Genomic DNA, 27,944 nt, shown 5'->3' with positions numbered 1-27,944 from the left:
GAGATCATAATAATCTGGCCACTCAGTGTATATCTATGTGCAAAGATGCACATATCAAGTCATTTTAATGATAAAAATTAGAAACAATGTAAATGTGAAGCAATGGTTAATGGACAATATTTTTCATTGTTAATTCATAAATTAATATATATATATATACTTGTAATAGTAATTTTCAAAAAACAAAATAGTTATGGAGAAATGCTCATGGTAAAATACTGAATTAGAAAAGGTGTACACATAATCACAAAATGATCCAAATTATTTTAAATATACTAATAATATTTGTATATTCACACATAGGAAAAGGCCTGATTTTTTTTTAATTATGCAAAATGTTACCTCTGGGTTTTTGTTCAATAGGTAATTTATTTTCTTCTTTATAATATACTGGAAAAATTTTTACAGCAAATCTGCACTTAGATGAAATCAGAAGTAAGTAAAAATGTAAGATATTTTGTAATTTATTAATAAAATATACACTTCTGACTCTTACCTGCTGCCCTGCCCCACATGTTGTGATAAGACAGTGGCTGCCTGCCTAGTAGAAGACCACACCATAATACTACTCCATAAAAGCAAGACTAGAAAGTTCCACTCAGTAAAAACCTCCAAAGCAGGGGTAGGGAACGTCTGGCCCATGGGTCATATAAGGCCCGCAAAATCATTTAGTCTGGCCCTACCAAGGCATTAAGTGTGAGTTAATTAAATGTTTGACAAATTTAGCAGGCTAAATTTTAAGTTGATAATTTTGTATGGCCTCTGAATGATGTTATAAATATCTAAATGGCCCATAGGAGAAAAAAGGTTCCCCATCCCTGCTCCAAAGGTTGAAGCTACCAACAACCCAGAGTCAGTTTCATATTATGGAGCTTTTTCTAAAATATGGACTATTTTTTCTTTTAATACAAACATATTACTTAAAAACCCTTAGATTTCTCAGAATTCCTATTAAGAATTAAATATTTTCCAGCAATTATTCTTAAAACCTCTGAGAGCACATTAAAATATGTAATTGGAAGACTGGAAAAATGGCAACTGGCAAGAAGGTAGGGACGGAGAGTATGTGAGAGAGTGAGGGAGCAATAGAGGAATTTGCGGACATGTGTGGTGTGTGTGTATGTGAGCTAGGGATAGTTAGATCCTGTAGGTCTTCCAAGGGGCTGCCAAACTGGACAGTCTTAGACGGTGAAACCCCACAACCACCACAGACACACTCTGGGAGCAGTGAGCATGAGCACAGAGACCACGCCATCTTTAAAAACAGAACTGCTTGAGACTAGGATCCTAGCCTCACTACCACCCAATCTGGTCCCAGACATAAACCAGGACCCTACAGCCACTAGGGACAAAGACCTGCAACCACAGCTGCAGACCCACAGACACCAAGAATCCAGACATCCCGGCCACAGATTTCTGTGAGTCACAGAGCCCATTCCCCTCCCTGCAGGTTCATTGCAGCACCATAGGAACTTCTGGACCCGCCCCATACAAGCAGGCCTCCTGCCCACACAGGGCAACTCCGCTGCCTGAATTTGAGCCTGGGGGCGCAGACACTGGGAATCTGTTTTCCACAGAGCACAATCACATGACCAGACCCCATGCCCACACAGGGCGGCTACGCTACCTGAATTTGAGCCTGGGCGCATGGACATTGGGATGTTGTTTCCCGCAGCACGCACTCATGCAACCAGACCCCATGCCCACAGAATGTGGCAGTGCCACCTGACTTTGATTCTGGGCAAGCGCACACGGAAGTTTGTTTTGGAGTGGATCTCCTGCTGACACAGGGCGGCTGTGCAACCCGGTCCCCCAAGCAAATCAGGGACCCTGATTCTCTGTGCATGAGGTAGCACTGAGCACCAGTGACTTGACTCTGTTTCTCATCATGTGTGCCTGGGATCCCTGATTCCCAGTGCATGCACAGTAAGAGCCAATAACTCCAATTCTCAGTGCACGCACACGCAGGGGCCCTGATTCTCAGAGCAAGGCTGCATCAAGCAACAGAGACTCTGATACTCGATTCTCGGCATGGGCACAGGGGGACTATGACTCCTGGCATGCACGAGGGTACTCTGATTTTCAGCACACACCAGCAGGGTCTCTTTTTCAGCATGATACAGGCGGGGTCCCTGACTCTAGGTGTGCGCATGAGGCTGCACTGAGCACTGGTGATTCTGATCCTGGACGAGCATGGCTCCCACCAACCCACAGAGCCACACGTCTTGGTGTCAAAGCTCTTCAGTGACACTCGGGTAGTGGGAAGCTCCCACTGCACGTGGCTCAGGCCCCCACAACTCGGTATTTGAACCTTCTGGTGATAGTTAGAATAGGGAGACAATGAAACAATCCCCAGAGGAAAGAAAAAGAGGAATTGCCAGTAAATGAAATAAGTGAAACAGAGTCATGCAACATGACAGAAAAAGAATTCAGATTAATGGTCATACAGTTCATACACCAGATGGACGAGAAAATAAACAACCTATGCAAAAATCAGAAAGAAATCAAAAGTGATATAGCCACAATCAAAAACACCATGGAAGGTTTCAACAGCAGACTAGAAGAAGCAGAGGACCGAATTAGTGAGTTAGAAGATAAGGTAGAGAAACAAGCCCAATCTGAACAGCAACTGAAGAAAAAAATTAAAAAGCAGGAGGAGAGCCTAAGGGAGCTTTGGGACAACACAAAACACAGTAACATATGAATAATAGGGCTACCAGAAGGACATGAAGAGCAGAAAGGATTAGAAAATCTATTTGAAGAAATAATGACAGAAAACTTCCCTGATATGGGGAAGAAAAAAGTTACACAAGTACAGAGAGTCCCAAACAAGATGAATCCCAAAAGACCCACACCAAGACATGTCATAATTACAATGGCAAATGTTAATGACAAAGAGAGAATCTTAAAGGCTGCAAGAGAGAGACAGAGAGTTACCTACAAAGGATCCCCCATCAGATTATCAAATGATTTCTCAACAGAAACACATCAAGCTAGAAGGGAATGGAAGGGAAGTACAAAGGATGCAAAGCAAAGGACTGAGTCCAAGAATACTCTGTCCAGTAAGATTATCAATCAAAGTTGAAGGGGGAATCAGGAGTTTCGCAGACAAAAAAAAAAAAAAAACACCTAAGGGAGTTTATCACTACCAAGCCATCAATGCAAGAAATGCTAAAGAGGCCGAAACTGGTTTGGCTCAGTGGATAGAGGGTCGGCCTGCGGACTGAAAGGTCCCGGGTTCGATTCCGGTCAAGGGCATGTACCTTGGTTATGGGCACATCCCCAGTAGGGGGTGTGAAGGAGGCAGCTGATCGACGTTTCTAACTCTCTATCCCTCTCTCTTCCTCTCTGTAAAAAATCAATAAAATATATTTTTTAAAAAAAAGAAATGCTAAAGAGAATGCTGTAAAAAGAAGAAATAGAAAGGGAGGAAGAAACACAGGCATAAAGTACAGAAATGGCTACAAACAAGTACCTATTAATAATAACATTAAACGTAAATGGATTAGATTAAGTGCTCCAATCAAAGGAAATGGAGTGACTGAATGGATAAGAAAACATGACCCATATATATGCTGTCTACAGGAGACCCACCTCAGAACAAGGGACTCACACAGACTGAAAGTGAAGGGATGAAAAAAATATCTACCAGACAAATGGAAATGGGAAAAAAAAAGCTGGGGTAGCAATACTTATAGCTGACAGAATAGACCTCAAAGTGAAGACCATAACAAGAGACAAGAAAGGCCACTTCATAATTCTAAAAGGATCAACACAACAAGAGGATATAACGCTGGTAAACATTTATGCACCCAATGCAGGAGCACCCAAATACATTTAAAAAAAAAAAAAAAAAACTTTGGAACCTATCAGGGGAGAGATTGACAGCCACACAATCATAGTAGGAGACTTTAATGCCCCATTAATATCACTGGATTAATCCTGAACAACTCACTAGATCAGATGGACTTAATCGACATCTTTGGAACATTCCACCCCAAAACTACAGAATATACATCTTCTCAAGTGAACATGAGACATTTTCAAAGATAGACTACATATTGGGACACAGGCAAAGTCTCTCCAAATTCAAGAGGATTGAAATCATATCAAGCATCTTCTCAGATTACAATGGCATAAAATTAGAAATCAACTACAGTAAAAACAATCAAAAAAATTAAAATACTTGGAGGCTAAATAGACACTAGGGGAGAGGGGGGCAGTGAGGACATGTGCGGGGCGGGGAGGTCAGTGGGGAAAAAAGGGGAGACATATGTACTACTATTTGTAATACTTTAAACAATAAAATAAAATGTTAAAAAATCAATTAAAATAAAATAAAATATGTAATTGTTGTATTATTAAGATTTTTTTGTGGTGGTAGTCAAGATACATTTATAACTAGGTGTATTTTCCCAAGAAGCTGTGTTACTATTTTACCTGAATCCATCTTAAAACAGAAAAGTAAATACTACATTTCATGGGAGTGTGATATGCACATTTAACATCTCTGAAGTGTGGCTGCACCTCAATTTCTGTCATGTCACAAGTAAATTCCCAGCATGTTTTTTTCTTTCTTTCTTCTTGGCCTATAAAATATTGATTCACACTCTACCATGGACAATGTATTCAATTCAATTAAACATACTGACCCCTTCGCCCCTTTAATTTGATCATTTCAAATCAATAATGTTGAACTGTGATGAGCCAAACACCAACTGCCAGCCGGGCCTCACCTCGGCCGCCAGCCTCTGTTCCTGCGGGAGCCCAGCCTGCAGCCCCGCAGGGAGGCCGCCCTCCTGCTGGCGGCGGCGGGCAGCAGTGGGGAACCCCCACGTGGGGCCCGCGATTGCAGCAGCTCCGCTGGTGGCCGCCTCCTGGGAGAAAGGCGAAGCGGGGACCAAGCCCTGAGGGAGCTGCCGGGTGGAGCTAACGGCGGTGGGCCCAAAGGCAACCAGAAGAGGGGACAGGACCCCTGCAGACTCCTTGTGGGGGGCCGCGGCCGGGAGGGCCGGGAAATCCATGTCCGCTGAGGACCTGCTGGAGCTCAGATTTCCTGGCAGTCCCTGTCCACGTGAGGTCACGGTCATCTCCCACCACCCACAAGAAGCTCCGGGATGTGCTTTTGGAGGAAAACAATGGTTCTGGTCTTGTGAAGGATCCATGTTACTTGGCTGGCCCTGGACCCAGGTCACTCGGTTGTCCAGAAAGAGGCGAAGAAGAGATGCTAGTGCTCAAACACCAGCCCCACGCTCGATGGGGTGGTTCAGGCTGCAAAGCAGTTGGTGCCTCCATTCCCAGCGACTGTCCCGGACAGCTGGACCATCAGAGGCAGGCCAGCAGATGCCCAGACCCAGGCCACTACCCACAGGGCTGCAAGGGCATCTCACAGACACCAGGGCAGGACCACTGACCCCACTCAGCTCCGCTCTGCCTTCCCTTTCCCCCTCCAGCCAGTCTCCACAGGCTGCCGGTGATCAGCCCACCGGGAGGGACGGTCAGACCAGCCAGCAGCAGCAGGGACTCACAGAAGCAACGGCCACAGCCTGGCCCAGCCTCCCCATCCTAGAAGCCATGAGCCCCACAGCCCGGAGCTCGGGGCAGAAGAGGGGACGAGGAAGCAGCCTCCCCCACCTCGTGTGAAGTGGGCCCACACCATCCGAGAGAACAGCCGCCCCAAGGAATCTTGCTCCCCCGAGTTAGCAAGCCTGCAGCACTATAAAAACCAGCAGAACCTCCCAAGTTCAAGCAGCACTTCCGACCCAGACACGCCTCTTGGGGTCCCAAGCACTCCAGAGAGGATCTCCCTCTGAATATTGGAGCCCGTCCTGCAGGCCTCCCCACTGCCTCCGGAGGACTACTATGATGAAGTGTTTGTGAAGGACTTGCACCCCAATGCCACTTCCCACCCCACATTCGAAGCTCTCCCTCTACCCCTACCCTCACTTCCTCCATCGAGCCAGGAAATCCTGGTGAATAGCTGGGATGACTTTCCTCCCCCTCCTCCCCGAGCTCTGTGTGAGGCACAGCTGGACAGCGAGGATGGCATGGAGCTCCCTGTGAGTAGCTCCAGCAAATCTGCCAACAGGACAGTTGCCAAGGAAAGGCCCGTGCCTGGGGCAGCCCCGTCGGTTGGCCATCAGATACCAGCTTCCAGACCCCAAACTTCTGTCAGAGATTCCGAGGCCCACGGGCCCAGCCCGCCCCCCACCGCGAGCACCCGGCCCCAGCATGCTGGGCACCTCTGCTAGCAGCCAGGCCCAGGAAAGCAGCCTCCCGCTCTGACCCAAGGCCTCGTCCACGAGGGGTTTAGAAGACAATGCCAGTCCCGGTCCTCAGAAGACATTAGAACGGAGGTGCTGGCCAAGGAAATTGTCCACCAAGACAAATCTCTGGCAGACATTTGGGACCCCGACTCCAGGCTGAAGACTACCACCATGGACATGATGGAGGGTTTGTTTCCTCGCGATGGTAACTTGCTGCAGGAAAACGGCGTCAAGAGGAAGGCCATGCAGAGAGCCGTCAGCTGCCCAGGACAGGAAGGCAAGAGGAGTGAAGATAAGGAAGCAGTGGGCATGTTGGTCAACTGCCCTGCCTATTACAGTGCGTCGGCTCCCAAGGCTGAGCTTCTGAACAAAATCAAACATATGCCAGAAGAGATGAATGAGGAAGAGGAGCAGGTGGGTGTCAATGAAAAGAAGGCCGAGCTCATTAGAAGCCTCAGCCACAAGCTTGAGACTCTGCAGGAAGCCAAGGGGAGCCTGCTAATGGACATCAAGCTCAATACGCCTTGGGAGAGGAGGTGGAGGCTTTGATCAGTGAGCTCTGCAAGCCCAACGAGTGTGACAAGTACAAGATGTTCATCGAGGACTTGGACAAGGTGGTCAGCCTGCTGCTCTCCCTCTCGGGGCGCCTGGCCCGCGTGGAGAACGTCCTCAGTGGTCTTGGTGAAGATGCCAGTCAAGAAGAAAGGAGCTCTGTCAATGAGAAGAGGAAGGTCCTGGCGGGGCAGCAGGAGGATGCCCGGGAGCTCAAGGAGAACCGGACCGAAGGGAGCGCGTGGTGCTGGACATCCTGGCCAACTACCTTTCCGAGGAACAACTCCAGGATTACCAGCATTTTGTGAAAATGAAGTCAACACTCCTCACTGAGCAGCAAAAGCTGGACGACAAGATCAGACTGGGCCAGGGGCAGGTCAAGTGCCTGCTGAAGAGTCTCCCCTTGGATTTCACCCCCAAGGCGGGCACCCTGGCGCTGCCCCCGGACCTCACGAGTGAAATGACTCCTGTGGGGGGATGTACTTCCAGTGGTGTTTTCCCACCGGTAACCTCTCCACTTTGACCTCTTCTAAAACACCCAAACGAAAGATCACCCTTTCTTTCAACACTATTTAATCTGAAAAAATGTTTCAGTACAAACCACTGTTTAAACTCTATGGGTTTTGGGGGTTTTTTCTGGATAAAAGGAAAAGATTCTATCCAGGAAAAAGCCTGTATTTTCCTTCTCACCCTTCATGATTAATCTGAGAGCTTCAATGCTGCTGGGAACTTAGCCCTTTCTATTATTACTTTGTAATAGAAAGAAAATTAATGAAACTGTGAGAACTGATTGGAAGGTGTTTGATTATTTAGTTTCCGACAGGCTTAGGCAACAGAGATCAGTGTGTGTCACCCTCAGGAATGTACCCACAGTGACCTGCCTTACGTGTGGGCTATGCATCCTGACGACAGGTACAAGGACTCATTAATGAAGGGTCTGCAGCATAAAGCCTTAAAGAAAAACACACACAGCAGAAAATTGTAAAGCCTTGAACATTGTTATTTATATTTTTAAAAATGAAAAGGATCATTATGTTTGTGTGCTAACCACTTATTTGATTCTGTTTTGTGGTGGACGTAGACAATTATGTTGTTGGAGCTTTGTATTTTGTGAAAACCTTAACGAAATGAAGAATTCCCAAGACAAAAAAATAAACAAACACCACTGCCAAATTCTAAAACTTAAGAAAATCCTTAAAGCCCTACCTGGTTTGGCTCAATGGATAGAGCGTCGGCCTTCAGACTGAAGCATCCCGGGTTTGATTCCCGTCAAGGGCACATGCCTGGGTTGCGGGCTTGGTCCCCAGTCAGGGGTGTGCAGAAGGCAGCGGAGCAATGATTCTCTCTTATCATTGATGTTTCTAACTCTCTCCCTTTCCCTTCCTCTCTGAAATCAATAAAAATATATTTTAATAAAAGAAAGAAAGAAAATCTTTGAAGTTTAGAGCTCTTCTCTCAAACCACTTATCTTGACAAATAAGAATTGGTTTCTGGTGCAAAAGACAGGCAGGGCATATACAGATGTGTTGCTTCATAAAGTCTGTGAAAGGAAAAGTACCCATGCAGCTGTATAAACATGTTACATGATCTTTTCCAGTTTGCCATGAATGATATGTAAATAAACTATTGACACCTCTGGCCAAAGACATTGCATATGTGTCAAGGCCAACTCTGGCTGGGAGTCTGAAGACAGACAGGGAACTCACCCAAAAGTAAGGGTATAAAACCATCTAAGCTCCATACTCTACTGGGAGAGTTACAGACAGCTTTCCTGACAAGTAGTTTAAGCATCTCTGGCAGATGGCTCAGAATCTGGGTGAGGGCTATTGACTTATTCCTGAGGAAGGACAAGCCAGCTTGCTGTGCCTCTGGGTCCCTGATAATCACACTTGAAAGAACTCTCCAACCAATAGAGCATTGTTTTAAAAATTGTATCTGTAATTAATGCCAATACTACTTCATTATTTTGTTTTTGTTTTGTTTTTCTCCAAACCAATTATGCTTCAGCTGAGACAAACACTCATTTCAAACAGACCTGTTAGAGAAGAGCAGGCGATTACACCTAGTTATGATTAGTAGTTCTGTCCCATAGGAAAGGAAAAATTTGTTCCATTTGGCTAGTGATATCTATTAGAGATCATCTGTGGAAAAGAAAAAAAAAGAGACACAGAAAGAGAACATAAAAATAAAGAGAAAAGGAAATACAGTAGCAAAGCCCATCAACAAGGGCAGCAGGAGCGGGGCTTCCATGACAGCAATTACAGGGGTGACCAGGCAGCAATCACCAGGTGAAACATCGTTGCCATTGCGGGTGGTTCAGTTGGAATGTCATCCCATGCACCAAAAGTTCGAGGGTTCGATTCCTGGTCAGAGCACATACACAAATTGTGGGTTCAATCCCCAGTCGGGGGCATGTGTGGGAGGCAACAGATCCATGTTTCTCGCTCCCTTCCTCTCTCTAAAATTAATAAAAATATATCCTTGGATGAGGATTTAAAAAATAGATAAAACATCTTTACAGCTGAGGGATTCATACATTCACCTGCATCAATAACTTTCATAGGCCCATACTATATTCACAATAAATTTATAAATAAATCACAGTAAATATTTGTATCATACATCACCCCATCTCATTTCTGGTTATACCCCCTCTTAATCTTAATACTAACATTCTTAAAAACATGGAATCGCCCTGCCAGCGTGGCTCAGTAGTCAAGCACCAACCTGTGAACCAGGAGGTCATCTTTCAATTCCCAGTCAGGGCACATGCCCGGATTGCAGGCTCAATCCCCAGTAGGTGGCGTGCAAGAGGCAGCTGATCAATGATTCTCTCTCATCATTGATGTTTCTATCTCTCCCTCTCCCTTCCTTTCTGAAATCAATAAAAATGTATTTTTAAAAAATTTAAAACATGGAATCATTATGGTGTATTTGTGGTAGAAAATAGATATGGTAATGCCATGTTCCCTTAAAGAGCATTTTGCTTATTAGTTTATTTAATGTTCATTTTCCTCAACTAGGAAGGAAACTCAATAAAGACAGAGGGGGTTTGCTTGTTTGTTTTCTCTCCTTTATCCAATGCTGTATTCTCAACGTCAAGAATAGTCCCTGGCATATTACATCTGCCTAATACATATCTGTTGAATAAATGAAAAAGTGGTCATATCACTTAGGGACTTCATATAATTCACTATATCTTTATAACATTAATGATAAAACATATAATATTCCTTAAGCCTGAGTAAGTACAGCAAATTTAGAAATTTGTGGTCGGGTATCATATCAGCTGAACTGTATTTCAACTTGATAATTAAATAGAAGTATTTTTTCCAAATATTCTAGCACTAATACTTGAAAATAGTGAAAGTCAGATACGCTCCTTCATGGCCCATCAGCCAACTCGTAGGAAGTAAATGAGAACATAAGGTCTAGGTGGGTATAAGGGAATCTGATTTCTATTTTTCTGTGCTATAAAAACAATATACTGTATAGTGTGCTTAATAATGCTCTCATATTTCATTTGTAGCCAGGGATGCAGAAGGCTAGCCAGGTCTGGTGGCTGGATACCAGCAGAGGGCAGCAGAGAGCCACTTGAGAGAAAATGCCTAGAACAGGAAGATTTAGCTCCCAGCTGAGAGCAGGTTCCTTAGCCAGACCTACAGTGTGCTAATGAAGACGCAGTCCATTTGGAAAACCAGTCCACAGGGTAGCCAGCAAGAACTGAGTTCCCAAATGCATTAATGTATGAAGCCAAGAAGCAAGGGAGATGGCAGGAAACAACACCAGAATAGTCAGAATAATCCAGACTCTGACTCAGCACAGCTCCCAGGAGCCATTGATTCAGACAGTGATCACTGGTCAGAGCTGCTGAGTCAGATGAAGTCTTACATTCATTCCAACTCCAAGATTTTGGACCCCAAGATCACAAACAAATATGTTTTGGAGTACAGTCCTTTTGCAAATATTGTCAACCAAAAACTCTGAAAGAATATAAAATTGTTAGCATTAAGAGGAGAAAATCATATTTGAGTGAAGCGTAGCAAACATTGACTCTACCATGTTGCAAGCGGTCCCTGGAATTCTCTAAAAGTTGCGATTTCTCAAATGGAATATTGGTGCGAAGCCTAATGCACAGCAGCAGGGTCAGTCAATAACCTCAGCTCCCAATGTGAGGGCCCAACACTGACGACAATCAGGACGAAAAGCAGCCTGTCCAAGAACAGGATCCATGCTCCTTTCCAGTATCTTCCTAGTGGTGTGAGCTTAGGTGAGTCATTTAGCCTCTCCAGGTCAGTTTCCTCACTTCTGTAATAAAATAATGCCTGTCTCTATTGGGTCAGAGAGAAATTCACAGGAGAAAGCATGCCTTGTTAACTTTATACAAATATAGGGTTTTTTATTACCAGTTTGAGTAATAGGAAGAGCAGGAAGATATCTAGGGAACAAAAGAAAAGCATCTAAAAAGTAAACCTTTGACAGGTTCAGAATTTTCTTTGTAATGAACCCACTTCTTCTATCAGTCCAGGTCAGTATAGTTCTGATTCTCCTTGTATAAGTCCTCAGTCTTACAGGGGCCTATATGAAATGCCGAGCATGTTCACATCATGGAGTAGTATTTGCCTCCTAGGAAAAGTCTTCTCCTTGCTAGATGTGTGTTAACGATGTTCCAAGTCAGACAGAAGTAGAAGAGACTGTACTGCCATCTCCTAAAGGAAAGTACTCCTAGGGCCACAGAAGCGAAGAAGAAATGTGAGCTGTTTGCAGCCAGAACACTTTGGCTCTGGTTAATAATAATAATAATAATAATAATAATAATACACAATCATTACCATGAAGAGATGGAACATGTTAGAAAAACTCAAATACAGCTGCCTCAGCTTTGTGTTCAGTTTAGTCCCATTCCCACACTGTGATTTTTCTGGATGGACAGCAAGAGAGAACTGAGTGCATGCCAATGAGTTAGTAAATGTTGACTGAAAAGTTAAGATTTTTGTCATTCTTTAAAGCAGACAAAGGGGGAGGTGGTTGGGACATAAAGAAGAAGGATTTGTTAATTCTTTCCATTCTTATTTAGGATGAGATGCCTGACTGGAGAATTCAGAAGGGACACTGAAGAGTCACAAATGACAACAGAGGCGCCAGAACAGGGTCTTCCCAAATGAACTGGTGATTTATAGAATCTTTTGAGCTGTAAGAGAAAGTGGAGAGTTCAACCTCCTCATTTCGTATATAAGGAAACTAAGGCCAAGAGCAGTAGTGTGACTTGCTCAAATTCTCCCAGGTGTTAATCAGGCCAGCTATCTTATTAATCTAAAATACTAACTGCCTAATAGTTAGTGTCCCAATCAGTAGCCAAATCCATAGTAAAAACACAGAAAGTATTGATCAAAAATAAAACAGAATGGGCAAAATGAGCTTCCTTTAAAGTTACAAAACATGGGTCCTTATATTCCAATAGTCATCCGCTGCTTTGCTAATAGGAAATGATATACACTTATACCTCAGTAAGTGCATGAACAAGCTATGCCCATGCACGTGGCCAGCTCATAGTCACAGAGAATGAGATGAATTCTTCCTTACCTCTGTCTAATGTGTTAAATGCCAAGAAAATGCTAAATTGTTATTCTGAAAAGTCTTGCACTATATGTCTCTCTGCCATTGCTAAGACTTCCCCTGTGTTCAGATATTCCATATATATATACATATATATATATATATATATATATATATATATATATATATATATAAGGTCCATTGCATGAAGGGATTCGTGCAATAGGCCTTCCTTCCCTTGGCTTCCAGCACCCGTTTTCCTCCGGCACCTGGGACCCAGGCCTTTGCTCTGGCTGGAGTCTGCCATCTTTGTCTTCACTGCAGACTCCGGAGTCTGCAGTCTTGTCTTCGCTGCGGCACTCTGCTCCTGTAGATCCCTTCACCCCCCCCCCCCTCAGCCCTCCCTCTCATAGCAAGCATCCTGCCCCGCCTGGCCACTCCACACCTGGAGCAGCTGGGCAGCCGCCATCTTTGGCCTTCTAATTTGCATACTCACTCTGATTGGCTGTGGGCGTAGCAGAGGTACCATCAATTTACATGTTTGTCTATTATTAGGTGGAGTTCATCCAGAAATAGGAATCCCATTTCTTTGAATTTCAAAGTATTTTGAGCAAAAGTGATACAGACAGAGCATATATGTGGTGACTTAAAACATATTTTATTATGTTCCCTAATATTGACTACACAGCTATCTCAAATCAACTAAATGGTTGATGTAGACAAAAGGAAATCTTGGAAAATTCTACCTTTTCCAATTTTGTTAAGTGTTTGGGCAGTTATACATTTCATTTTAATTTGGAAAATTACTTACGTAAAGCACAATCCACAAAATGAGAGTTTCTTTACATGAAATTTAAAACATTAGAAGAATATTCTTACAAATTTCAATTGACCTCTGCACACTTGAGCTAGTAAAATATATTTCCTTTCTCTATCTCATATAATCTAAACTCAATAAAATGCCCTTTGATATCAAAAGAGTACTCATTGCCAGACAGACACTTGAAATTTATTAGAAAAACCAAGATGTCTCTCTACTCTGAAAACCTGGGTAAGTGATCCCACACCCTCATCACTATTATTGAGCATTTTTGTCACTAGATGTCGCTGCTGCCGTTTGAATGAGATTTTTTCCCCCCCTATCCATTAAAAAAAGAAGGTTCTTATCATCTGAGGAATTGTTTTTTTATTGTTGTTGGGGTTTGGGTGAGTGGATGATAGTTTACATATTAATGAATGCAGATCATTTAAAGATGAAGAAAGAACTGGAAAGGTGCAGTCACTTGCCTAAGGATCCATAGGAAGAACGCCAGAATTGGAAAACTGTTTCATGTTTACACTTTCTAGGCTTTTATAAAACAAAAGTGTTCCAGGTGGAAGCAATGAAGGCAATTACCTTTTTATACCCAAACCCACTGCGTAGTGCCTATTACACATTAAGGCCCTTTATTTTGCTTTCTGCCTGATGGTCTTCTTGGAAACTGGATCCGTATGAAGCATGACCTTCCCAGGCCACACTTTAAAGACGAAGAGAAAATGACAAAAGGCCGTCCTGGAAGTCCGGGTGATTCCTTCCCAGGGAGTCTCCTCCGCGGCGAAGGGTGGGCAGCAAGTCCAGGAGAGTCTCCCCCACGAAGTTACTAAAACTGGACAAACAGACACAACACGCAGTCGTATGCAGAAAGCATCTCCAACCCAGTTTTCCTGCCAACAGACAAGAAAGCCAGCAAGGTTGCCTTCCGCAGGCCACGGCTGAGCAGGACGCCCAGGAGGCTGTGAGAGCAACCCTGACACGCTCTCACCGGCTGGGAAGGCAACTTCCCTGAGAGGCAAACCGAGTGTCACGGATGGGGCACCCAGCTATTCCTGCTCCCAAGGGAAAACCAAACACCCACCACTTCTTGGGTGGGTTGGCAGGCGGGAGATAGAGCGAGCTCTCTCTCACACACACTCACTCCAAGTTGCCCGACCTTTTTTTTCAGCCCCGCCTTAAGGGAAAAGGGGACGGGGCCTGGGGGAACGGACTGCCTTGAAAAGAATGGGGAACTGAGCCTGCACCGCGGCCGGCCTTGGGAAAATCTCCGCAGATGAGCATTTTTTGCTGCGTTTAGTGGCCCTCATTAGCAGCCTAAACACGTAGGGGAAGGCTAACATCGCCTGTTAATATAATGCGGGCGAGCAATGATAGACTTGGGAGTTGAGTGGAAGCGCTAGTTTTACATAAAACAAAACGAAACATTTCTGAGGACCCAAGTTCTTAGGGGAGAGGGGGGAGTTCGTTTGGGGCGGGCCCTCACTTGAGTGGGGGCTGAGGGGACGCATGTGCTGGACATCAGTTTTAGAGGTTTTTTGTTTGTTGGTTGGTTTTGTATATACATTTATTTCGACCATCTTAAAAATTAATGTCTGCAACATGAAAAGAACTTCTTAGTGCATGGTTCTGAGGTCACGTCAGGGAGGGAGGACGGAAGCGTCTTCTTGGGACGTCTTCTTTAAACTCCTGCCTCGGGGCTGAGAACTGACAAATAAGGAGGTTCTGAAACTCCGTGTAAAAACGGTCACCTCCACCGCCCTCCTGCTGCTGCCTTTCTCCCCCACGTAGAAGGAGACAGAGATGGGGGAAAGGATAAAGATGGGGACGGGGTGAGAGAAGAAGGCAGAAACGGGAAGGGGGCTGGAGGGAGTGAGAAACTGAGGGAGGCAAGGAAGAGAAGAAGGGGAAATAGGAATAAAATTGGGTACTTGATGCCCAATTATTTATCAGAGTTGTTGTTGTTGTTTCCAAAACATTCAACTTGCTTGTTCCCTCCTCGGCTCTCTAGCAAACTTTCGGCTTGAACAGCGTTCTGGGTGCATGAAAGCGAGGACAGGCGGGGTGTGGAGCCGGCCTGGACGGCGGGCGCGCCCTGGGGAAGGTCTGTCTGCTCCTCGGATGTCCACCAGACCCTGAGCACCGAGTGGCTCGGCGCTTCCCTTCCCGTGGCCCCTGCACCCTCGCTGAGCATCTCTGTCCCCGGGATTTGCTGGAGAGAATGGTCGGGCAGGATCTGGGAGTGAGGGCGGCTTTTTCTGCCAGAGGAGCCTATGGGTTACACCAGACAAAAATGCTAAAAGACCAATAGTCCCTCGGGCCTGATCCCCAATCCAGCCTCCCTCCCCCGCACACGGTTAGTTTTCTCGAAACTCGGGGACTCAGTGTAGAGACCTGAGATCTCACCTTCCCCTTAATGCCTTTACCTCAGTACATCCAAGCAGTTCATTTGGGAAAATCAAAAGACCCGCTGGGCTTGACCTTCGAGTTGCAGGGGTGGTTGCAGGGGGCGGGGGAGAAGGAGGGAAGAGTGGACTGGGGGGAAGTCGGGGCGCGGGGGGGGGGAGCCCCCGTAAGCAACTAGCCTCAGAGGAACCCCGGCTTTGTTTTCTGCATGAAAGCCCTAAAAAAGCACTGGAATATGGTGGTTCCGGCATCAGCCATTGCCTCAAAAGACCCCAATTCAGCCTCCGCGAGATGAATTTTGGCTGAAAGTGGATTCTCTCCCCAGACCCAAATGATTCCTGACCTGCTTCCCTAACTCGCTCTGGATCTTTGCTGGGAGAGCGCCGCGTTGCCAGAGACTCGGCGCTTCTGTCAGTTGTGTAGAGCAATTACTAAGAAAATATTGTGACGAGGTTGTAGGGCGTATGGGGCTGTGAGGGGGTGCGGAGGAGGGAGTTCGTTTGGAGAGCAATTTGCAAGGGAATATTAACTTTGATTCCCCAGATCACCGCCGAAACCCCGTTGGCGTTGGGTGAGCTGCTGAGTTCTTCCTCTAGGTGGCGGCCGTTGGTCCCACCACCGCCAGGCGGCTGCTGACTCCCAAACACAAGATAAAGCTTCTTGCTGGTTAAAAATAATAACAGTAATAATATAGAGGTATGGGGCTTTTTTTCCCCCTTTGGATATTTATTTATTGCAGGGGAAAGTCATTGATTTTTCCTAAGCAAACTGTGTTTCTCCTTCACTTGGTGGAAAATAAAAACTGTTTGAATAAATAAGTTATTTCTGAACATTTTGTTGTCAAAGTGTTAAATGTTCCCGTCATTTTTATTCAAACACTAACATGATTACAGCCAATTATATATTCACCAGTGTTCTTTATTTTAGAGTAATTGTACTTGTCACTAATAAAACAGAAGCATAATGGATCGCTACTGTTCTGGATTTTCAAGCAATTTTGTGTAATTTGATTGAATTATACATCTTATCTGCTACTTTTTTATTTTTATATTTGGGGATCCTATTTTCTTGAAAATTGCAGCTCTATGCTTGTTTTGTTGTTTCTCCAGTAACGTACACTTCGGTAACACTGATAAATAGAAAGAGTCCCTTAGACATGTCGAAAATCAGCTGTTTCTTTCCCCACTCCTATCCTCACCCCTCCCTGTTCTTCTGCGGGGAAGACCTGAACTCTGTGCTGCCAGGCAGTCTGAGCCACTGGGCGAGCTCCCCCAAAAAGCCCAAAGCCAAGACAAATTCTCCATTCACTCCAAAGACAGCCCCCTCCCTGCCTGGAGTCTTTGGGGTTTTGTCTCTTTCCTGTAATGATACTGTTGGGTGTCTGGGGCTTCAAACATGCCAAGACAAGCCAACCATGGGTTCAGTCCCTATGCAATATGTATCAAGGGAAAGGGAATACACAGAGCAGCCAAAAGATAAACTGTATATATTACTCCAATTACACAACCCCCAAACGTCCTACCTACTCAACCACCCACTCCCCAAAATAACAATTATTGGTTACTCTCTTGTTCTTCTTGGTTTCAGATATACATAGAAAGCTGGGATCAATAGTTTCTCCCTAAAAAAAAAAAAAAAGATAATTTCAATGAAAAAGATACTGGGGGGAAAAAGACACACATCTACCTAGTGTTCACATATCTGAGCAAATTAAGAAATAAACATGACAGTAAACACACAGGACGTAAGATGTTAAGGAACCATCTCCACAGCTGAAGGGACGAGATTGTGCAATTCTTTTCCCAATGAATCAATCCCTCCAGTTCCTAAGACAGGGCTCAAAGGCCCCGCTAGGAGCTGCAGCTGCGAGATGGAGCCAAAGGCTCTGACAAGTGGCTTGTGTATGACCCAATATTTATCAATAACAACAACAACAAAATCAAGTGAAACCAAGGCTGGGGATTTTGAAATGCTTCTAAAGCCCTGGCGTGGATACACACGTGGGGGGTAGGGGGTGTACGCTGGGGATGAGTTGGCTCCATTTGCCTGCCCTGGGGAGCAATCCTGGGGCAAAATCCAGTACTAATTGATCCCAACCAACCACACTATCAGCTGAAAATGTTCCGTTCGAGGGGACAAAGAACGAGGAATGTGTGCTAAGCATTTTTATCCCTGGTAAAACGCGGTATGTAATCAATAGCGCATATAGACACATAAATAAGGAAAGAGTATTTCTTCAAATTAATGAGGAAAATAATGTCCCATGTGCGATTCCAGACTTCTTTAAAATCTAGTGTCTCACGCCCTCTGTTTTGTGTTTCGAACTTCTTCCAGGAAAACCTGCGGCCCCGCTTAGTGTGTTCCCAGCCGGAGAGAAGATACTCATTACAATTAGGGACCGTTCTCTCGCCTTCTGGGGTGTTGACTCTCCGGCTAAAGGTCAGGTCGGCTGCCTGGGCAGCGGTCTGAGCGGCGCGGTGGGGGCGGCGGCGGCCTGCTGGCGGCCGCGGAGGCAGGAGCCGGGAAGCCCCCAGCGAGCTCGGCGCCCTCAGCTCCGAGAGGGCGCGCCGCAGCCGCCTGCCGGCCTCGCAGGCCCTCTCCAAGGAGCTGGCTTTTTCAGCGTTTCCATTTCCTCGTGGCCTCATCTATCTTATCTAACAAGTTCACGCTCCAGGAGAAAAGAAAAGGGTGAGAATAAAAGGAAACCCCTTCACTGTAGTGATTAATCGTTCACAGGCACGGAAGCCCAACTTGCCGACCGCGCTTTCTTCTCCAAGGTTACTTTCTCTCCTGCGCGCCACAGTACAAAGCCGGAAGGGAGATGCACTGGTAAACAAGAATCTATCTGGGATTGCTTTTTAAGTAAGAGTGACCCCCCCCCACACCACCACCACGACTTTTGTTGTAGATTCTGGAAGGGAGGATTCGGATTGTTTTGTTTTCACATAATAACGGTAACTGGTTCCTGACGCCATGCCCAATCAAGCTTATCCCGGCCGCTCCTCTGCTCCCTGCCTGCCATTCCTTCCCAAAGGGCAGGAGAGAAATGGGGGTATAACTGCTCTCCCCTACTGGGTTCAAAGCCCCTTAAATGTAATTGAATATTCGAATTGACTTCACCTGCACGCACCCCCGTCTATTAACTCTGATGTGTGCTTTATACAAATAATAAGCTTAAAACCTTTAACTGGTCTCTAATTTTTTTTTCTCGTGTTCGCCGTGGCGGATGACCTCTTCGCCCCAAATTATTGATCTGTGTGCATGCTTCCGGTGTGATGTGCAAACACGAGACATCTCGGCTGAAAAGGTAACTTTAACGGTGAAAAATCCGGAAATGAAATCTAAGAGCAAGTCCTCCAGCTTGATTGCGCTCGGCAGGCGCCGGCGACAAAGGAGCGCGGGCTAGCGCGCACGGGTGTGCGCGGGGAGGAGCGAGGACCCCTGGACGCTCCTTGCCGGAACCGTTGCGGTTTCAGCCTCCCGGGGTGAACCGAGGAGAGAGAAGATCACGACCTTTTGGCAAACGATGCTCCCACGGATATTCCACTGCTTCGGTTTGGAGGGGAAAGGGGAAGACCTCCAGGGAAGGCATTTCAAGAGTTAGGAGGCAGGTGGGTGTGAGATAGGCACGAGTAAAACTGGCTCGTTGGTTTGTTCCCCCAGGATTTTAGAGAGGAAGCAAATGTGTTTGGCTAATAGTTTACTTTCTCTCATATGACTTTCCCCAGGCAAAGGGAGCCGTTGGGATGAATGGTTCTCTGCGTGCCTGCTGGTCTGCTCACCCCATGCAGTTTTCTTTCTTCTCATTCCTTCACAGACCATCAGAGAGCGAGAGCATTTTCTAAAATTTACTGATGGGTCCGCTATATGGGCTGTTCAGTGTTCCAGATGGACCTTTAAGAATTGAGAAGGTTGCTGGTTCAGAGCTGGCCGCCTAATGGCAACCGAGTCACACTGGTCCATCTTCCCTCACCACACAGCAGTCTGGGGACTTTTTGGAAGGGTGTTTAAAAATAGGGGAGACTCAATGCCCCACCTTCTCTGAACAGTGCAGTAACACTTCCCAGAGTAGATTATTCAGGCTCCTATGGGAAATCAAATTGTAGCTCCAACTAATTATGGAGAACAGTGATGGGATAGTTAGAAGCTCGGCATTTTGAAGCCTGTAAGCTTTTCTCTCAACCTGACATATATTTAAAAGTAACTTTTCCCTTCTTTTTGGTGTCACTGATGGAAAATCCTAGGTAGCATTGTCTTGTGTGCTGACTTTTGCCAAGTCTCCCTTTCTCCCTTTCAGATACACTGGAGGATTAAAACTAAGGACCTGAGCCCTAACCGCCTTCTTTCTCCTTTACCATCGCCCCTCCAAATCTCTGTCTTTCGCTTTAGCGTTTCCTGACCATTGTGAAGAAGCTGGGCCCTTTCCTTGGGCAACCAGAGGGGAAAAGGGAATCGGCCTTTTAGTGCGTGATTGTCCTAAAGGTGTGGAACCCTTTCTCCAAGTTGAATGGGGTAAAGAAATGGAACAGGCTTGCGCTCACATAATCAGGGTCTCAACTTTTCCCACAAATTGTCCACCCTTGAAGGTCCCGAGTATACTGGCAAATAACCCAATAACCGGAAACAAGCAAAAGGGTAGTGGGCATGTTATATTTACCCAAAAAATGTGCAGAGTAGTCTGACTGAGAGACTTTTCTGAAGTCCCTTGGCCCTGGGGTGGTCATATTCCATTGTGGATCTGTCTGCACCTGTCTCTCTGTGGGGAAATATTGGGGAGAAGCTTCTCCCCACTGTGTTTTGTTGCAGGTCTCAGGACCACTCCTTTCCATGATTATGTGCTTGCCTTCAGAGAGCTTGGGACCTCTGGCAGAGTCAAGGAAACCTGCCTGGAGAGTCCTAGTCCCAGGGCGTCTCTATCTAGTTCTTTCTTTCTTCCTTCCCTCCTTCCTTCCTTTCTATTTTTGAAACCTTGGACTTACTTGCTTCCAAAGTGGTTCCCTAGCTGATATAAGTTAAACATTTCGACTCTCAAATAGGAGGCTCTCCCTTAGATTTTTTTTTTCTTGAGGTTCTCAAGGAAAATTGCCATTGCCACAATGTTATGATGGAAGGATGCTGAAATGACAAGCCTAGTAGACGCTTGTCTTAATCATCGGCTTCTTAATTTAGTTTTAGTGCTGTGTGTGTGAGAGAGCACAGAATATATATATATATATATATATATATATATATATATATATATATGCGCGCCCCCGGGGATACTGAGGGTGCGCGCATGCAGAAAGCAGCCGCCTGACAACCTGCAGCTCCCTAATGAGTGATGAGGCAGGGCTGCTGCAGAAAAGTAACACTTGCCTGGTGTGAAGACCTCTTACTGAGAAGTTTAGTTCACTACTGTTCTCGCAAACCTAATCTTATAACCTGTAACCAAAACCCACAGAACAAGGATACAACACGCTAAAGAGTAATTTATAATCACTAAACGTTAGCACCATTACCTGCTGTTAGGAAGGGATTACAGAGAAGTTGGCTCAAATTGGGGCGACCTTTCTTGTTACAGGATCTCTGAAATACCTGGATGCCCCTGCATGGGTTCCACTCCCTCCCAAACATCACGGGGTCAGGGACTCCCTGGGCATCTGCAGGAAGAGAGCTTTAGCTGGAGCTGGACGCTGGGCACCCCTTCAGGGATACCCTATCCAGGGAGCTGAGTGCAGGGTGGATTTTAGGTAGGAATGACTTGCCCTCCTTTAACAAGCAGGTAACAAGGAAAAAAGAAGGGAAGCACACGGACAGCTGAAAATAGGCCCTAAGGAAGACAATGTATCCCCGCCAAATAGAAAAAGTAACGCGCTGCTCCCTACTCGGATGCAATAGGCTGTGGGGCCTTGGTTATTCATTACAACTAGAAACGGAATAATCTAACTCATTTCCCAAGCAATTCTTCCGTTGGAACTGCTCACTGAGTCTGTCCTTCTTTTTGGTGGGGTGGGGGGAAGCGGTAGCCAGAGAAGGAAAAGTTCACCACTATTTATACCAGAAAATTACATTTGCTCTGACTTATGCTTTGATTCGTTAACAGTGTGCATTTGTAGATGTATGTGTGTGAGCTCAAAATTAAGCTGCTGATGAAAAAATATTAGAATGATATAGAATTTGTTTCAGATCTGAGACCACTAGGCGCCCTTTGTCTTTTGACAACAATCACGGTCCCAGACTGAGGTGGAAATACAAAGTCAGGGCTTCATGTGTTTAGGAAAGAAGCCCGAAGTGGACACGGGCAGTCCTTCAAATCCAGTTTGCACCCAAATTGTTCAGTAAGATATACAAAGCTTCATCCAGGGACTTTCAACTTGCAAAATACTCTGTCCAAGAACCCCCTCCCCCTCCATTTCATCTAGTAGCAGTTCTAAAAAGAAGCCATTGCTGAGACAAATGTGGGCTGCTGGGTAAACAGTGCATGTTTTGTTCAACAAGCCTACCCCCACACCTATATATGGCACTCTATCTCACTACAAAGTCCAATTAAAATTATTAACAGGAATTCAAGCTCACTTCACCCAAAATTGCAAATGACCTTTTTCATTAGGGAGCCCGGATCTTTAATATGATCGTGGTAAACTATAATCTATTTATTCCTACACAAATATCCTCTTTTGGGAGACTTGCACTCATGCAATCCTTAAAATAATATAACACATTCTTAATATGCATGCAAAACATTTTTTTCTAGTCAATATAAGCTCCTGGCACATAAAATCAGATTATTACAGCTCTCATTAGCAGACTCCAGTTTTTGCTGTTTGAAAGTAAACAGAAGAGAAACTTATTTCCACCTGCTAAAATTTCATGCAGGATTACAAAAACAATGCACACTCAGCTTTGACCTAAGAAACACCTTCAAACATTAAAAATTCATCAGTCAGGGCTGGTGGTGTATTCAAGGAATGCTCCTCCACTTTGCTGCTGAGCTTGGATTTGAATAAAATGCCCAATGTTAACAAACAATACCCACGTTTGGCACTTTGTGTATTAAATTGATCAAACAGATTTTAGGAAGCACAATGCACAATTTGTACAGACCTGATTGAGTTAATATAATATCAGCAAATTTTACATCGAAATGATTCTGTTTCTTTTCTTTGTGTTTAAAACCAGCACAGATTACAAATTTTAATGATCTGAAAATGTTTGGTATACAAAATCATGCTTATTTCAGTATTAGCAAAAACACAAGAAATTTTTCAACACAAACACCCAGCTGTGTCTATTTTAAAAGCAGTTCAATGACAGCTTGCACTTATGAGCATGCAATCAGCTAATTTCGCTTTTTTTTTCTTCTGTGTTAATCAACACTTTCCTTCCTGCATATCAGAGTACAAATAGTATAGTTACTCCACATCAGTAAATGTTTACGTAACCTGTCCTTTCCCAAGAATCCGGTTACACCGAATCATTTCACGCTAGACCGACTACGAAAACGTACCGGGCGTCCACCTCAGAGGGAGCCCTTGTGTGCCATTATAAGTGGCGCTGCGAAGGGGGGCTGCGGGCGGGGGAGAGGAACGGGGAGTAGGTGGAGGAATGGAGAGAGGGAGCGAGATGGAGGAGAAGGGGTGGGGGAGTGAGGAGGGAGGGGGGGGGAGAGGGGAGGAGGGAGGAAAGCCAGTTGAGGAAAAGTAGGAATAACAAGCCTGAGGAGGGGAGAAGAGTGGGAGGAGGAAGAGCGAGCAGGAAAAGGAAGCCCAGAGATCTCTCCAGCCTGGTCCAAAGGCCCATTAGCTCACCGGGCTCCGGTAGGAAATCCGAGCTTAGAAGTCAATGTTGGGGGCCGTGTCACTATCAACGTTGATAGCTGAAACCCTTGGATTTCCCCTCACGTGTAAATATAGTTTGTTTTAAAGTAAGAAAATATGTAGAAATTGGGGTTGGGGGGGGGGGGGAAATACATACATACAGTAGAAGGATAGTGAAGGTTAGTCCAATGTCCAAAGCTCCTTTATGGCATTCCTAATAGAAACATATTTAAAAATCACCACCAATTCTGTAATTGTCTGTTTTTCTCTTCAGATTCTCTCAGAATTTCAAGGTGAGGGTGGGGTGCGAAGAGTGGAAACTCCCCATCACCCTGATTATTCATTCATTGCATCCTTTATATTAGAATTGAAACTTAACACTACATCGTTTTATTCTTCCTTCGTATTCTTAAATACCACATCTGCCAGATGATCTGAGTTCATCACAGTGAAGAAATGTTTACATTTTATGGTTATTTACCTTACAGAGGAGGGAAAGGGGTGCTTTTCATTTATACTTCTCCTCCACCTCCCTCTTCTCGCCGCCTGGGTCCTCCGTAAAAGTGGTGTGTTTCGTGCCCATGTGGGATGAAACAGCCTTTGATCAGTGTGCTCCGAACCAAATTCCAATCCCTGGGAAATGCTGGGCCTTAGCCCTGCCCCTGGCCACGGGATCCCTTTAAAGCCCCCGAATCACAACCTCCCCTCTCACTTCAGCCCGCAGCCGCCCCTTCCCAGCCCCAAAGCCCAAGGAGCTGGGATGGTGGGTGCGCGCTCCCCAAGCTCCTGGGCGCCCTCCAGCAGCATCAGGAGGGGGGAGGGCTGCTTTAGTATGCGGTTATTTCAGGATTAAGGCTCGCCCAAATTAAAAGCATTTCAGATACGGAGAGAAAGGAGTGAAAATAGGAAGGCTTTGAAAAAAAAAAAAAAACCGGAAAGAAATAGACGCCCATCCTTATTTTCCCTCCAATGTCAACAAGCAACATGAAAACATTTCCAGGGTGATCGCCGGCGCCTACTCGCTTCCAGTTCGGACTAGAAGCGGAGGAGACGCCGGAGCGGCGAGGAGAAGACGGCGAGTCACCCAGCAGCGCGAGAGCGGCGGTCTGCAGCCGGACGGAAGGGGAAGGAAGACACGCACAGATGTGGCAGGTGTTACCTGGTTTATTTCGAGATTGGTATTGTTTTCTCTCTGAACATCCCTCACTTCGCAAGGCCGTCCGAGGCGCCCACCACTGAGCCGCCCCCGCCCGCCGCCGGCCCGGCTTCCCGGCGGCGCCCGACTCCAGCCCCGAGCTCGCCGCCGCCCAGGCCGCGGGGACCGAGTAAGTAACCCCGGCTGTGCCCCGCGCGCCAGCCCCTTCCTCCGCCTCAGCCCGCCGCTCCCAAGCCTCTCCGGGCCTCCTCCCTCCCGCCAAGGTGTGGGCCCCCTCCCCACGCCCGGGGCGGACCCTCCCGCCCCAGCCACCCGAAACCTCGCTGGGTGGCACCTCCGGGGGCACGCCGTCCGGAGGGCTCGGGGAGGCCTGGCCGGCCTGCAGTCCGACGGGGGAAGCGGTACCCAGCGGTGCCTCTCCTCCTGCGCCTCCATTTCCTGCCCTCTTCCCTCTCCACACAGCCTCTCCCCGCGCTCCCACGCTTCCCTCCACCGCCGCCGCCCCCGCTATTAAAAATAAAATCGGATACAAACTTTAATCAATAAGGACAAATACTGACGCTCAAACGAAAATGACCCAGTGCAGTGAGGAGGGAGGCAGGGTGTGAGGTATTTGCCCTGAGAGGGGACTTCGGCGGAGCAGTCCGGCGGGGCGGAGGGGCGCCGGGGGAGCGCAGAGGGGCCGCGGCGCAGCGTGCTCCCGCCGGCGTATCCCTGCGCGGCTCGGCGAGGTCGGGGCCCGGCGAGCGGGGGAGGCGGGCCCCGGAGGGGGGCGGGCGCCGGGGGGCGGGGCGTGGGTGGGTGGGCCTGGGCCCGCTGATTGGTCGACGGCGGAAGAGACGCTCCCGCACGCCGCCGGCTCTGATTGGCCCAGCGGTAGGAAAGGTTAAACCAAAAATTTTTTTACAGCCCTAGTGTGCGCCTGTAGCTCGGAAAATTAATTGTGGCTATAGCCGCCTCGATCGCTGTCTTCCCGGCTCGCCGCGGCCGCTCCGGGACGCGCCCGCCCGCCGCCCGGCTCTCCCCCCCTTTGGGCTGCTGCTGCTGCTGCTGTGACTGCTGCGGGGCGAGGAGGAGGAGGAGGAGGAAGCAGCAGGGGGGGGGGAGCGGGGGGTGGGGGGGAGACCTAGAAGTAGAGTTGGGAGCGAGGGAGCTTCACCCCCGGGGCGGTGGTTGTTTCTTTTTTCTCTTTCTTTTTTCCTTTTCCTTTTTTTTTTTTTCCTTCTAATTCCTGAGGGGTGGTTGCTGCTGGTGCTACATGACTTGCCAGCGCCGGAGCCTGCGGTCCAACTGCGCTGCTGCCGGAGCGCTCAGTGCCGCCGCCGCCGCCCGCGCCGCCCGCGCCCCGCTCGACACCCACCGGTCGCCGCCGCCGCCGCCGCCCGCCGCGCCGCTGCCCCGCTCCCGCGCCGCCGCCGCCGCTGCCCCTCGACGACTGGGTGATGCTGGACATGGGAGATAGGAAAGAGGTGAAAATGATCCCCAAGTCCTCGTTCAGCATCAACAGCCTGGTGCCGGAGGCGGTCCAGAACGACAACCACCACGCGAGCCACGGCCACCACAACAGCCACCACCCCCAGCACCACCACCACCACCACCACCACCATCACCACCCGCCGCCGCCGGCGCCGCAACCGCCGCCGCCGCCGCAGCAGCAGCCGCCGCCGCCGCCGCCGCCGCCCCAGGCACCGCAGCCCCCCCAGGCGCGGGGCGCCCCGGGAACCGAGGAGGACAAGGGCCCCCAGCCGCTGCTGCTCCCGCCGCCGCCGCCGCCCTCGGCCGCCGCCCTGGACGGGGCCAAAGCGGACGGCCTGGGCGGCAAGGGCGAGCCGGGCGGCGGGGCCGGGGAGCTGGCGCCCGTCGGGCCGGACGAGAAGGAGAAGGGCGCGGGCGCCGGGGGGGAGGAGAAGAAGGGGGCGGGCGAGGGCGGCAAGGACGGGGAGGGGGGCAAGGAGGGCGAGAAGAAGAACGGCAAGTACGAGAAGCCGCCCTTCAGCTACAACGCGCTCATCATGATGGCCATCCGGCAGAGCCCCGAGAAGCGGCTCACGCTCAACGGCATCTACGAGTTCATCATGAAGAACTTCCCCTACTACCGGGAGAACAAGCAGGGCTGGCAGAACTCCATCCGCCACAACCTGTCGCTCAACAAGTGCTTCGTCAAGGTGCCGCGCCACTACGACGACCCGGGCAAGGGCAACTACTGGATGCTGGACCCGTCGAGCGACGACGTGTTCATCGGCGGCACCACGGGCAAGCTGCGCCGCCGCTCCACCACGTCGCGGGCCAAGCTGGCCTTCAAGCGCGGCGCGCGCCTCACCTCCACCGGCCTCACCTTCATGGACCGCGCCGGCTCCCTCTACTGGCCCATGTCGCCCTTCCTGTCCCTGCACCACCCCCGCGCCAGCAGCACTTTGAGCTACAACGGCACCGCGTCGGCCTACCCCAGCCACCCCATGCCCTACAGCTCCGTGTTGACTCAGAACTCGCTGGGCAACAACCACTCCTTCTCCACGGCCAACGGCCTGAGCGTGGACCGGCTGGTCAACGGGGAGCTCCCGTACGCCACGCACCACCTCACGGCCGCCGCGCTCGCCGCCTCGGTGCCCTGCGGCCTGTCGGTGCCCTGCTCCGGGACCTACTCCCTCAACCCCTGCTCCGTCAACCTGCTGGCGGGCCAGACCAGTTACTTTTTCCCCCACGTCCCGCACCCGTCCATGACGTCGCAGAGCGGCACGTCCATGGGCGCCCGGGCCGCGTCCTCCTCCACGTCGCCGCAGGCGCCCTCCACCCTGCCCTGCGAGTCCTTGAGACCCTCTTTGCCCAGCTTCACGACGGGACTGTCCGGGGGACTGTCTGATTACTTCACACACCAAAACCAGGGCTCTTCTTCCAACCCTCTAATACATTAACGTCCCTGGGACCAAGACTGTAAGTGAACGTTTTACACACATTTGCATTGTAAATGATAATTAAAAAGAAAAATAAGTCCAGGTATTTTTTATTAAGCCCGCCACCCCACCCCCACCCCCCCGCCATTTCTGTACGTTTGTTCAGTCTCTAGGGTTGTTGATTATTCTAACAAGGTGTGGAGTGTCAGCGAGGTGCAATGTGGGGAGAATACATTGTAGAATATAAAGTTGGGAAGTCAAAATTATAGTAGGACGTGTATCTAAATAGTGACTGCTTTGCCATTTCATTCAAACCTGACAAAGTCTGAGAGCCGCCAGATTTCCATGTGTGCAGTATTATAAGTTATCATGGATCTACATGGTGGACGCAGACCTTGAGAACAACCTAAATTATGGGGAGAGTTTTTAAATGTTAAACTGTAATTTGTATTTAAGAAGCATTCGTAGTAAAGGTGCCCAAGAAATTATTTTGGCCGTTTATTGTTTTGT

General features: G+C 47.8%; 1 protein-coding gene and 1 pseudogene across 2 annotated transcripts; both read left to right on the top strand.

Moving 5' to 3' along the window:
• Window positions 1–1,031: 1,031 nt before the first annotated feature.
• On the top strand, window positions 1,032–7,341 carry LOC307097637 (protein Shroom3-like; annotated as a pseudogene). The gene is made up of 2 exons: window positions 1,032–1,049; window positions 4,951–7,341. The product of its transcript is annotated as a protein Shroom3-like (transcript).
• Window positions 7,342–25,985: 18,644 nt separating this feature from the next.
• FOXG1 (forkhead box G1) lies at window positions 25,986–27,455 on the top strand (the record flags this gene model as incomplete). The annotated part of the gene is made up of 1 exon (XM_079769544.1): window positions 25,986–27,455. One exon carries the CDS (start codon window positions 25,986–25,988, stop codon window positions 27,453–27,455), a length of 1,470 nt encoding a protein of 489 aa, XP_079625670.1.
• Between the last annotated feature and the right edge of the window lie 489 nt (window positions 27,456–27,944).

This window comes from Cnephaeus nilssonii (genome assembly GCF_951640355.1).
Source record: "Cnephaeus nilssonii genome assembly, chromosome: 4".
Lineage (NCBI taxonomy): Eukaryota > Metazoa > Chordata > Mammalia > Chiroptera > Vespertilionidae > Cnephaeus > Cnephaeus nilssonii.
This window is presented reverse-complemented; position numbering and strand designations above follow the sequence as displayed.